The sequence below is a fragment of the Sander vitreus genome, chromosome 15 (assembly GCF_031162955.1).
Source record: "Sander vitreus isolate 19-12246 chromosome 15, sanVit1, whole genome shotgun sequence".
NCBI classification, from domain to species: Eukaryota; Metazoa; Chordata; class Actinopteri; order Perciformes; family Percidae; genus Sander; species Sander vitreus.
In genome coordinates this window covers 28,402,812-28,416,897 of record NC_135869.1, presented here as the reverse complement: position 1 = coordinate 28,416,897, position 14,086 = coordinate 28,402,812, and the positions used below count along the sequence as shown (strand labels likewise).

The 14,086-nt window shown below is 43.5% G+C and overlaps 1 protein-coding gene and 1 non-coding gene across 2 annotated transcripts in view; both read right to left on the bottom strand.

Annotated features, from left to right (window-relative positions):
• farsa (phenylalanyl-tRNA synthetase subunit alpha) overlaps positions 1–13,793 on the bottom strand; it is a 22,058-nt gene extending 8,265 nt beyond the window's left edge. The window contains exons 1-7 of the mRNA XM_078269064.1: positions 13,623–13,793; positions 13,264–13,401; positions 11,537–11,635; positions 11,332–11,450; positions 8,941–9,033; positions 2,824–2,952; positions 1,423–1,538 (exon numbers count right to left, since the gene is read on the bottom strand). Of these exons, the coding sequence (XP_078125190.1) occupies positions 1,423–1,538; positions 2,824–2,952; positions 8,941–9,033; positions 11,332–11,450; positions 11,537–11,635; positions 13,264–13,401; positions 13,623–13,769 (841 nt within the window). The 5' untranslated portion in view covers positions 13,770–13,793. The remainder of the gene's footprint in view (positions 1–1,422; positions 1,539–2,823; positions 2,953–8,940; positions 9,034–11,331; positions 11,451–11,536; positions 11,636–13,263; positions 13,402–13,622) is intronic.
• On the bottom strand, positions 6,851–6,986 carry LOC144530856 (small Cajal body-specific RNA 11). Its single transcript, XR_013503160.1, has one exon.
• Positions 13,794–14,086: the final 293 nt, after the last annotated feature.

Here is a 14,086-nt window from a genome sequence, read left to right as displayed (position 1 = left end):
TATATTACTCTAAACCACCTTCTGTTAACCAGCTGTACACTGTCTACACTGCTCTCTCTCTCTTGTCCTGTCTATACTTGAATATCACATTGCACTTTTGGTTGGATGCAAACTGTATTTCATTGTCTTTGTACTCTGCACAATGACAATAAAGTTGAATCTAATCTAATATTTGTAAGCACTGGCCCCATAGGCCACCAAGACCCTAAATATGGTGGCCAATAGTACATTTTTTGTGGCCCAAATGTAAACTTATAAAACAGAAAATACAATTTAACATCACTGCGTAACTATAAGCTTTATGTCATATAACCGGTTTGCTAGATTGGATGTCTAGACTAGAAAATGGAGAAAGTACCTGAACTTTGTGGAGGGCTCCTAAGAAGCTTTGTGCTGGGGAGAGACGTGTATGATGGGCTGATGGTGGTGTCATTTATACATGTTTATTTGGTTTATTGTCTATTTTGTTGCCGTTTTGTTAAATGGTCTTGGAAATTGTAGTTACTGTGTCATCTACAGCTCCTCTCTCCTCTCTCTTTCCATCTGTGTGCATCCATGTCCTAGAAATGCTTGTTACTAACTCAGCTCTGGGGAGCTTATTACCCAGAGTCCTTATGTCTTTTCACCAGCAGTTTTCCTTGGATTAGGATGGCACCTAAATCATGGTTGCAGCTGTCGCCGTGGTCATGCTCCGTGCCCTGCTACACCCTGCTACGTCCTGCTACGCACTGCTACGCTCTGCAGTACCCTGCTACGTCCTGCTACGCTCTGCAGTACCCTGCTACGTCCTGCTACGCTCTGCTACGCTCTGCAGTACCCTGCTACGTCCTGCTACGCTCTGCAGTGCCCTGCTACGCCCTGCAGTGCCCTGTTACACCCTGCTACGCTCTGCAGTGCTGTTACACCCTGCTATGCCCTGCTACGCCCTGCAGTGCCCTGCTACACCCTGCTACGCCCTGCAGTGCCCTGCTACGCTCTGCAGTACCCTGCTACGTCCTGCTACGCACTGCTACGCTCTGCAGTACCCTGCTACACCCTGCTACGCTCTGCAGTGCCCTGCTACACCCTACAGTGCCCTGCTACACCCTGCTACGCTCTGCAGTGCCCTGCTACACCCTACAGTGCCCTGCTACGTCCTGCAGTACCCTGCTACACCCTGCTACGCTCTGCAGTGCCCTGCTATGTCCTGCTACGTCCTGCTTCACCACAACTACTTCAACTGTCTATTTTGTTGCTATTTTGGTGAATGGTCTGGAATATTGTAGTTACTGCATCATCTTTTGATTTTTGTCTGGGTAGGTGGTGATGACAAAGGGAGGTTGTGTTAGATGTTGTGAATTGTATGTTTTGTATTTTATTAAAAAAAAACTAAAAAAGTGACGACTAGGTGGGACGGGAGTAAGAGAGAGAAACCGGCCTCACCGGACAGGAAGAAGGTATCGTGTGCGTCTCTGGCCGGGTGCTGCTGTGGCTGGAACAGCGAGTCAAAGTTCCAGAAAGAGCTCTCTATGAAGTTGTTGGTCGGCATCTCTGTGAAGCTACAGCAAGCAGAGGGTTACTTACTGTATGTGTGGGGGTTTTGATAAAGGTCCCGTGGCATGAAAATGTCACTTTGAGGTTTTTTTAACATTAATATGAGTTCCCCCCAGCCTGCCTGTGGTCCCCCCAGTGGCTAGAAATGGTGATAGGTGTAAACCGAGCCCTGGGTATCCTGCTCTGCCTTTGAGAAAATGAAAGCTCAGATGGGCCAATCAGGAGTCTTCCCTTTATGACGTCATAAGGGGAAAGGTTACCACTAAGGCCTATATAAGAGACTTCAGATACAGTATTAGGGACCACTAAGGTCTATATAAAAGAGACTTCAGATACAGTATTAGGGGACCACTAAGGTCTATATAAAAGAGACTTCAGATACAGTATTAGGGGACCACTAAGGTCTATATAAAAGAGACTTCAGATACAGTATTAGGGGACCACTAAGGTCTATATAAAAGAGACTTCAGATACAGTATTAGGGGGACCACTAAGGTCTATATAAAAGAGACTTCAGATACAGTATTAGGGGACCACTAAGGTCTATATAAAAGAGACTTCAGATACAGTATTAGGGGGACCACTAAGGTCTATATAAAAGAGACTTCAGATACAGTATTAGGGGACCACTAAGGCCTATATAAAAGAGACTTCAGATACAGTATTAGGGGACCACTAAAGGTCTATATAAAAGAGACTTCAGATACAGTATTAGGGGACCACTAAGGTCTATATAAAAGAGACTTCAGATACAGTATTAGGGGACCACTAAGGCCTATATAAAAGAGACTTCAGATACAGTATTAGGGGACCACTAAGGCCTATATAAAAGAGACTTCAGATACAGTATTAGGGGGGACCACTAAGGTCTATATAAAAGAGACTTCAGATACAGTATTAGGGGACCACTAAGGTCTATATAAAAGAGACTTCAGATACAGTATTAGGGGACCACTAAGGTCTATATAAAAGAGACTTCAGATACAGTATTAGGGGATCACTAAGGTCTATATAAAAGAGACTTCAGATACAGTATTAGGGGATCACTAAGGTCTATATAAAAGAGACTTCAGATACAGTATTAGGGGATCACTAAGGTCTATATAAAAGAGACTTCAGATACAGTATTAGGGGACCACTAAGGTCTATATAAAGAGACTTCAGATACAGTATTAGAGGACCACTAAGGTCTATATAAAAGCATCCAAAGAGCACCATGTCATGGGACCTTTAAGTTTTTATGGGTGTGTGAAATGTTTAATTTCAGCTGCCATGTTTACAGCCACTCACCCCATCTCGAGGAAGATCTGCCTGAACTGCGTTCGCACTTTCATCAGCGGGTGCAGATGGCCGCAGTCAGGGGCCACGCCCATCGCCTCAAAGTTGTACGGCTTAAACTTCTTCTCCTTCCAGCTGCCACTGCAACGCAACATAAGAAGTGACAGACCGATTAATGCCATTTTGAGATAATTGGCCGACGACTGTGCTCGTGAGGCCGACTAACAAAAAAATGTCTGCAGACACATCTGCAGGCAGCCTCGTCAGCGTGCAGTAGAACCAAGTTAGTGCTACAATTAAACAGACAACACAAACAATAACAGCGTTCAGGGTCCCCACAGGATTCTTCAAGTTAAAGCTACAGTGTGTAGTTTCTGTCGTCCCCATGAGGAACTAAGTAATGACTAGGGTTGGGTACCGAGACGCCGTGCTAATACAGCACTAATGCCTTAATGACCGGTAAGTCAAGATTAATGAGTTGTGTCATGAAATGATAGTGTATGTTTAGTTTTTTGTCTTACGATTTTTAGATATTATTGTTTATGATGTTGTTATGTGTAGTTATTATTGCATTGCCACATTTTCAAGTGAGTTGTAAGGACTTCAGGAATGCAGGAGCTAAAGGTGCCACTGATATGCCTGCGCTGCTCTCTGATGCACCCGAAACGGACTCTACAGGCAACAGAAACATCGCCGTATGTCATGCTAGTTAACACAGCAGGTAACGTTAGCCTACCGTTAGCTAGCTGCTGGATTAAACACGGTTAAAATGCTGACAGCTAAATGGTGTAAAGTGTCTCTGTATTTCACTGGAGAGGATCCAACAGCGGGACATTAAGCAGTCTGCAGCTGCCGTTGTCTAAAAAAACACAAACGGTGCGTTCACTTGAAACTGGTAGCCTTGCAGTGCATTCAAAGTTATTGTAAAATACCCTTTTCCCATCTGGTGCTGTAATGGTAACTACGACTTGAATTATTCTGCTACATTTGTGTTTAACTTAGAAGATTCTCAATGTGCAACAGCTGAAATCGTAAAACCTTGGAGACACTTGAGGTATTTTCTTTTTGGGGGCCTCTTTCAGCCTTCTGTCTTTAGACTTCAGGAGATAATAAATAAACAAATTGGTAACCGTAAACAGTGTGAACTGGGTCTCGCAGACACATTCTTCCCGTCTCTGGCAGCTGTGATTAACAGCTGTTATGTCTTGTGTTAAAACCGGAGCAAAAGGCAAGGTCGTAAAGATATTTCGGACTGTTTATGGTGTTTTGTTTAACTGTTTGCTCCTGCGTAGAAGCTTCAGGAGGGGAGGTACTGTACTACTGTACTTGTACTGATTCCTGCTTGCCAGAAGACGCTTTCCTCATGTGCTGATTGTACTGGCGAAACCGTGTTCTCTGTATTTGCAAATATATAATTAAATACTCATAGACCAAACTTTGGTTTTCATTGTAAGTACCGTATTTTCCGGACTATAAGTCTCACTTTTCTTCATGCTTTGGCTGGTCCTGCGACTTATAGTCAGGTGTGACTTATATATCAAAATGTATATAATGTAACATGTTTTAAATGTTATTTCATGCTGAAAACATTACCGTCTACAGCCGCGAGGCGCTCTAGGCTTGTGAGGACTATATGCTGCTCCTAAAGACAACTGAGAAAGAAAAAGAAGCTGCAGGAGACTGCAGGTAGTAAAACACGCAGCCGAAACCGGTCATCGAGCAGCAGAAGGAGAGTTTGGAGTGAGAGAGAAACTTGTGAAGGACTGGAGAAAAGGTTAGTCTTACTGCAATGAAGAAAACAAAGAAAGCTAGTCGCGCTGAAATCCAGACGGCCAGAGCTGGAGGAAGGAGTCCACAGATGGGGTGCTTGAACAACGTGCTGCTGGGAGAGGCTCGTCAACAGAGCAGCTACGTTACGTTAACATAGAGGACACCTACCGTATTCAGCCCCTTGTTCTGGGGGCTGTTGGGGAGTTTAATAACTGTTAATGTGTTACGTTAACGTAGAGGACACCTACCGTATTCAGCCCCTTGTTCTGGGGGCTGTTGGGTAGTTTAATAACTCTCCTTTCCAGATTAAATGTCTGTTCTTGGTCTTGGATTTTGTGAAATAAATGTCTAAATAAATGCGACTTATAGTCCAGTGCGACTAAAGTCCGGAAAATACGGCAGTCTTTATTTGTTTCATCTTGTACTTTTTAAAATACATTCTGGCTGCATAAGAAACTTCCACGACAGTGCTTGTTTTTGTCGTTCAACAGCAATTTACTGGTGCAATAAGTTATTGTTATTACATTATTATTACATGATTTAATTGTTACCATATGGCCTTAGCAATAAACAAGCCTGTTGTTTAGTTCCCTTCTTTTTCTAACTTTCTTAAAAAGTACCGCTTTGGCACTTTGTGCATGAAGTAATGTCTTCCCTTTAAGAGAAGAGAAAGGAGTGACTGCAGCTTTGACTTCTGTTTCAATGAACTACAGCGTTCCTCCGTCTTTATAGCCAGGAGGTTTTCAACAATACAGAATATTTGTCCCGAGTCTTTTGAGGCTCGTTTTAATGCTGCAGAGCATCAGATTTACGCTGTACACAATCTGCACAGAGAACTAAAAGCAGCAATAATTTAAACTACATTTGGGAACATCTGGACACTGCTTTTAGCTTAATCCCCCTCTCGGATATGATTTCATGCTAACCTTTTCATTCTGCTGGTATTTTAATGCCTCATCCTCAGCATGAAAACAGTATAAGCTGCAGTATGAGCTTTTTATCTTATATTTATGCTTTTTATTTAGAGGTATCTCACAGAAACAGTGACTATTTCAAGGTGCCCAAAGGTTTTCTTTAGAATACAGATAGACATTGACATTTTTGTACGGCAATGTTAAATGGAAAATACTGCCAGTTTTGTCAATGGAAAGAAATATTCAAAATCAAAACAGGGTTTCTGCAGGTTTCACCAAGTCAAATGTAAAGTGTAACTCTCGCCAAAATGCAACCTAGGGTCTTTCTGTGAATGTACCTGACCATGAGGTAGGCCATGGCTCTCTGGGCTTTGCCAACAGCACGGGGTCGCACGGGGACGTCAGGGAGATCAGCATCCCCAGGGAGCTCTGATTGGTTGGACAATAACCTGCCCTGATGACCGCAAACCAATGATTGGAACATGAGACGCGGGCTGATATATACGATTTTTCATGTGGCCATTATGGCCTTTAAAGCCTAACTCTCGCCAAAATGCAACCTAGGGTCTTTTTCTAAAATGTACCAGAGTCAGACTTTCATTTAAAAGTATATTTAGGACGGAAACGCCACTTTTAAGATGTACCGTATTCTGGTTTTTGGGTCAAATGGCCTTTTGAATGGGAGTGCTAGGGACGCTACGATGCTAGCCTCAAAATATCTGTTTATAGACCACTAAGAAGGCTCGACACAACATGAGACTTTGCTCCAAGTATCACCAGGGGCTCTGGAAACTCTGATGAATAGTAAGGCTGTGCAATTAATCAAAATTGTAACCACGATTACGATTTCGGCTCCAAATGATCACAAAAACAGTAATCGACAAACACGATTATTTTACGTTTTGCACGTAAAGTCTTCGTTTGTCGTGTTCTGAATGAAAGAAAATGTTCAAACGGGAAAAGTATGACGGGAAACGTCACAGTTCAAGGTGTATTCACTGTTGATTTGTTGAACTGTTGCACTGTTTTTTTACTTAAATAACTGCAAACATCTTTCCAAAAGTCAGTGAGTACTGAGTCAAATAATCATGGTTTCAGTATTGACCAAAAATAATCAAGATTATGACTTTTTAAGACCCTGCAGAAACAGCTGTACGTTTGCATGACTGCTTTAATTTCTTATCAAATAAGAGAGAAAGATAATGTTTAAGAAAACCATGAAGAACCTTTGATTTTAAGAACAGAATTTCGGAGATATTAAACATTTTCCCAGGACTTGCAGACACCCTGCACAACTCATTCTTACGTGGCCAACATCTCAGTTTCCAATGAATGGTTTGCTTCTGTTACATCATTTTGTCCTGCCCTGCCTTTAGGACAAAGCCCACATCTTTGGACTTGTCCCCTTTTATGGGCTGGAGGTTTCTCTGTGTCCCAGGTCTGAGGTCCCGCACACCGTCACTGACAGACGGAGCAGAGCAGACGGGACACGTTGTCTAGCTGTGGTCAGCAAACAACATTAAAAAATACTTACACTTGGACTAAATAAGTAGCAGGCAGAGTTACTTGTGGTTCCTTGAGTCTCTGAGGCAACAGTCTTCAACGTAGGCTACGTTTACATTGCTACGTTTTGGTCTGAAAACAAATATCTTCTACTACGTTTCCACCTCGCTTTCACACAGCTCTGGTGTTTCAGTAGTTGGGTACTGAAACCTAAAACGACGAAAAGTGATTTTTTTTCATAATATGGGCACTTTAAATAAAAAAGATCTGAGATAACGTCTGTTAGGATTTGTCCGTGTGTGTCTGTGTGTGTCTGTGTAGACCATTAAACACACAACTGTCTGTGTGTGTGTGTGTGTGTGTGTGTCTGTGTAGACCATTAAACACACAACTGTCTGTGTGTGTGTGTGTGTGTGTCTGTGTAGACCATTAAACACACAACTGTCTGTGTGTGTGTGTGTGTGTGTGTGTCTGTGGGTCTGTGTGTGTGTGTGTGTGTGTGTGTGTGTGTGTGTGTGTGTGTGTGTGTGGGTCTGTGTGTGTGTGTGTGTGTGTGTGTGTGTCTGTGTAGACCATTAAACACACAACTGTCTGTGTGTGTGTGTGTAGACCATTAAACACACAACTGTCTGTCTGTGTGTGTGTGTGTGTGTGTGTGTGTGTGTGTGTGTGTGTGTGTGTGTGTGTGTGTGTGTGTGTGTGTGTGTGTGTGTGTGTCTGTGTGTGTGTGTCTGTGGGTCTGTGTCTGTGTGTGTCTGTGTGTCCCGTGTAGACTGGCTGTACACAGCTGTGTGTGTGTGTGTGTGTGTCTGTGTGTGTGTCGTGTAGTGTGTGTAGTCCATGTGTGTGTCTGTGTGTGTGTGTGTAGACCATTAAACACACAGCTGTCTGTGTGTGTGTGTGTGTGTGTGTGTCTGCTGTGTGTGTGTGTGTGTGTGTGTGTGTGTGTGTGTGTGTGTGTGTGTGTGTGTGTGTGTGTCTGTGTGTGTGCTGTGTGTGTGTGTGTGTGTGTGTCTATGTGTGTGTGTGTGTGTGTGTGTGTCTATGTGTGTGTGTGTCTGTGTCTGTGTGTCGTGTGTGTGTGTGTGTGTGTGTGTGTGTGTGTGTGTGTGTCTGTGTGTGTGTGTGTGTCTGTGTGTGCTGTGTGTGTGTGTGTGTGTGTGTGTGTGTGTGTGTGTGTGTGTGTCTGTAGACTCATTAAACACACAGCTGTCTGTGTGTGTGTGTGTGTCTGTGTGTGTGTGTGTGTGTGTGTCTGTGTGTGTGTGTGTGTGTGTGTGTGTGTGTCTGTGTGTGTGTGTCTGTGTGTGTGTGTGTGTCTGTGTGTGTGTGTGTGTGTGTGTGTGTGTGTGTGTGTGTGTGTGTGTGTGTGTGTGTGTGTGTGTGTGTGTCTGTGTGTGTGTGTGTGTGTGTCTGTGTGTGTGTGTGTGTGTGTGTCTGTCTGTCTGTCTGTCTGTGTGTGTCTGTGTGTGTGTGTGTGTGTCTGTGTGTGTCTGCGTAGACCATTAAACACACAACTGTCTGTCTGTCTGTGTGTGTGTGTGTGTGTGTGTGTGTGTGTGTGTGTCTGTGTGTGTGTGTGTCTGTCTGTCTGTGTGTGTGTGTGTCTGTCTGTGTGTGTGTGTGTGTGTGTGTGTCTGTGTAGACCATTAAACACATAACTGTTTGGATCCTTTACACTTTCTAAAATAGGAGGAATTGAGTACTTTTACTTTGAATACTTTAAGTACATTTTTCTGATGATACTTACACACTTTAACTGAAGATTTTCAATGCAGGACTTTTACTTGTAACAGAGTATTTTTGGCGTGGTATTAGTACTTTTACTTGAGTAAAGGATCTGAATACTTCTTCCAGCGCTTGTGGAAGGCAACCACTGAGCCAAGGATTTGACACTACATAAAATGTAATAAAACTGAATTGAAGTAGTGGGTGTACTCACTTGGCAATCATGTCGGGAGTGAGCTCCGTCTCCTGTTTGGTGATGGTGGTGCTGAAGGAGCTGCCCTTAGTGATCCAGTACGACTTCACCGTCCTGAACACACACACAAAGATCACTCCAAACACCCGCAAAGATTCAGGGGTTGGGTACCGAAACCCAGTTCCACTACAGAGTAGGGGGGCCTCACGATACCATATCATCACGACACTCATGTCACGATACGATATCATCACGACACTCGTGTCACGATACGATATCATCACGACACTCGTGTCACGATACGATATCACGAGACTCGTGTCACGATACGATATCACGAGACTCATGTCACGATACGATATCACGAGGCTTATGTCACGATGCGATATCACGACACTCATGTCACGATGCGATATCATCACGACACTCATGTCACGATACGATATCATCACGACACTCATGTCACGATACGATATCATCACGACACTCATGTCACGATATCATCACGACACTCATGTCACGATATCATCACGACACTCGTGTCACGATATCATCCGCGACACTCGTGTCCCGATCGATATCATCACGACACTCGTGTCCGCGATATCATCACGAGACTCATGTCACGATATCATCACGACACTCGTGTCACGATACGATATCACGAGACTCGTGTCACGATATCATCACGACACTCGTGTCACGATACGATATCACGACGCTCGTGTCACGATATCATCACGATGCGATATCATCACGACGCTCATGTCACGATGCGATATCCGCGACACTCGTGTCGCGATATCATCAGCTCGTGTCATGCGATATCATCACGAGACTCGTGTCACGATACGATATCACGACACTCATGTCACGATACGATATCATCACGACACTCGTGTCACGATACAATATCATCACGACACTCATGTCACGATATCATCACGACACTCGTGTCACGATATGATATCACGAGACTCGTGTCACGATACGATATCACGACACTCGTGTCACGATATGATATCATCACGAGACTCGTGTCACGATACCATCACGAGACTCATGTCACGATACGATATCATCACGACGCTCATGTCACGATGCGATATCACGACGCTCGTGTCACGATGCGATATCACGACGCTCGTGTCACGATGCGATATCACGACACTCGTGTCACGATACGATATCATCACGATACGATATCATCACGACACTCATGTCGCGATACAATATCATCATGACACTTATGTCACGATACGATATCACGACACTCACGTCGCGATACAATATCATCACGACACTCGTGTCACGATACGATCATCATCGACACTCGTGTCACGATACGATATCACGACACTTGTGTCACGATACGATATCACGACACTTGTGTCACGATACGATATCACGACACTTGTGTCACGATACGATATTATTGCGATTTGAAACATTGCAATATGTTTAAAATGTTTTCCGTATTTAATGTTTTGTTTGCATCTGTTTAGTCAATAATAATGTCCTGTATAAATGTGTTCATTGTTCTATGTTGCTGCAGAACAGGAACCTGCTGTAAACCAGTTTGTAAACTGAGTCAGGCCCGTTTATTGTAACGTAATAGTTGCTCTTACATTTTCCGGTATAATAAATGAAATGAATATTCTGCGATATATTACAGTTTATAACCTTTTTTCCAACTTCTAATGTCCCCAAAAGGAAACTTTGTCCACATCCGTTTGATCTAAAAAGATACATTTCTGTTTGTTCATCTCACTACAAAATGGGATTATCAAGCAGACAAACTGACCAACACGTATATAATAATAGATCCATACTTGGCGTCTGTGTATCAATACAGTATTGCCACGAAAAATATTGTGATACTATGCTGTATCCATTTTTTCGCCACCCCTACTATGCAATAAGTAATCCCAGATTTCTGGGAAACCTGGGTTTAATCACGAGATGCAGAAGGAGAACTGGAACAGGAGCACCATGCTTCACAACCATTACTAGGACTTCTCTGTTCCACCGTTTGGTTAGCTGCCATTTCAAACATGATCCCAACCTCATACACAAGCATCGCTGCTTAGGGTTACATTAACGCAGCGGTGGAATGTAACTAAGTACATTTACTCCAGTACTGTACTTTAGTACCACATGTTGTGTGTGTGTGTCTCTGTGTGTGTGTGTGTGTGTGTGTGTCTCTGTGTGTGTGTGTGTGTGTGGATCCTTTACTGAAGATACTGAAGATTTTCAATGCAGGACTTTTACTTGTAACAGAGTATTTTTGGCGTGGTATTAGTACTTTTACTTGAGTAAAGGATCTGAATACTTCTTCCAGCCTTGTGGAAGGCAACCACTTAGCCCAAACTAACTGTATACTGCCACCTACTGGCAGACTGAGGTACTTACACTTCAGAGAGCAGCTTTCTCTTCTTCAGCTCAGTCCTGTCTCTCTCTTCCAGCTGAGAGGAGTTGCCTTTCTGGACCAGAAGCAGCTTCTCTCTGACCTGGTCCTGTATGCTGTCCACCTGGGGGCCGACACAGAACCATAACACATTCAGAACTGGGCCTACGCAAAAGAGGTATTAGAGTTATTATAAACGTTAACACATACAGTCCTGAATATCTTCGGGCCGCCCTCGTGGGCCTTGTCCAGTTTGATCCACTTGTTGGACATCGCCTTGCTGAAGCCGATCTTCCCAAAGGACAGTTTCTGCACGGGGACAAACACAGAGGTACAACCAAGGGTAGAACATTAGGAGGGGGGGGTGTGAGATCTCCACTTTTGAGCAAAACTGAACATTTGACCATAACAAACACTTCATTTTCTGCAGGTGGTAGCTTCAGGGGCAGCAGCTCTGAATGTCACTTTTATTATTTATATTATTATTATATTATAACATTCGTTATTAATACATACTGTGTGTATATGTTTATACTTATATTGTTTATATTCTTTTCATCCTTCTTATATTTGGAGAATGCGAGACGTGCACCAACAACACCGTGAAATTCTCATTCATAAAAAACCCCGAAAAATAATATAAACAGACAATTGTTGCTCTTTTTGGGTAGCAGGAGTGAAAACTAGTCCTCCTCACCATTAGTTTGTTTGGTTTCAGAATGAAGACAGTTGGAGAACAGTTAGATATGAAACAGGACGTCAGCTCTACAGGATGATGCTTCTCCTCGGCAACTAGCATGTATTTTACCAAATGATGTGGACATTTTTAGGCATTCTGTTATCAAATGACATGAAAAATAGTGCACGTAGCTGCTGTAAATGGAGCACGCCCCCGGACCCTCCCTAGATTTGCGCACAGTAAAATGACTGATATGGATTTAGCCTTTTTTGGGGATGTTAACGTCTCCATGCATAGTTTACTTGAAAGACCTTTTAACCTCTGACTAACAACTCACAGCTTCAGTTACATCTAGAGTTTGACCTGCTGCCATTTTACAGCACACAAATATTTATTTTCTCTCTTCTTTAATAGAACATTTTGCGTAGAACATTTTTTGAACAGATAATCGATGGCTATATAACAGAACTATATAAATGAGTCCTGGTGTGGGACATTAACACACGTCTAAAGTGCGATGTGAAGAACCATTTCCTTCTTTTCACATCCAAACTGAACTTCTGCATGAAAACAGGGGGAACCGTCTATAAGCAGTGACTGTTAGAGTCCATGTTGGAGAACAGCGTGGACGGCGTGCTTCACACCGCGAGCAGGCACGGGCGCCACCCGGCGGAGAAGGTAGAGAAAGAAAAGGTTCATTGTTAGCTGGTGATTTCGTTGTTGCTAGCTAGGTTGCACGTGGCCATTGATTCGATATAATGGCGAGTGTTGAACGCCCTCGCTCACGTGTGTATTTGAGGTGCATTGTTTACATGCTACAGTAGTTACACTGCATTAAGAGAACGGAATTAATAGTCGGTTTACGGTTATTATTTGCTCGCCTATATATCAGGCGTTGGATGCGCTGGCATTTTTTTATTTATGAAGCAGTATTAGGACTACTTCCTCCTTATCTGAACACTTACATCCTCCCAGATTTCTCTTTATGATGACATTGTTGTTTGAATATGATGAGTGAAAGTGTGTCTATGTTGTTTTTCTTCTTCACATAGGAGAAATAAAGGGATTTCCACCTTTAAGTGGTGCATAAAAGTGTGTCAGAATACAGGAAACACCCAGACCCCCAACTAGGCCCATATATGACTGATATGGATTCAGTCCAGTACAGTATACCCACTACAATACATTACACTACACCCCAGGTTTCAGCCCTGCAGCCCTGCAGGTGATGTGTGTACCCCCCCACTGTAGCACTCACCATGAGCTCACTCTGAGCCAGACCGTCCAGCGGGATGGAGCTGAACACTCGGGCTTCATGGCTGCCCTGCTCGGCTATCTCCGTGCCCTCTTCCGACAGCTCCCAGTGCTTGGAGGAGCGCAGCTCGGCTGAGATTAACTGGACAGCGGGGAACAAACACGACTGTAAAATGATTTGAGTGTGAATATGCATCCTAACTAACTATCTAACTAACTGGACTGTGTTGTATTGACTTTAATGAACATGTTTGACAGTTCTCGTCTCTTTAAAATGTGACGTTATTGCGTCAGTCACGCTGAATGAACAGTGTTGACGGGGGCATTGTGACTTCCGTTGGCCCTTTGCCCGGTGAAACTCACGTCTCCGAGAGCCTGAAGGCTCTTCACGGCTCCGACGACGCCCTGGTGGTCCACCCCGAGGCTGCTCGCCACTTCGAGGCTGTCCACGCCGCCGTCCGCCTTCTCAATCCGCCGTAGGAGCGTCTCCGCCACACCGGCGTCCGCCATGCTTGATCATAGACACGAAAGAGACCGGATGTGACGTAGAGTTCCCAACAGACGATCTTTTTTTTAAAATTATTATTATTATTAGTGTGCTGATGTTTGTTGTTGTACTTTTACATATGGATTTATTATAACAGCTTTACCTGTTTTTTTATATATTGCATTTTGTCAATAAATTAAAATGAAAAAAGTAGTAGCGAGACCGGATGTGACGTCTCGTTCCCAGCAACGGCCATAAATTATTTTTTAATCTGTGTGCTAAAGTTGTTTCACCCATGGATTTATTATAAGGACGGGTTTACCTGTATCTTTGTACATTG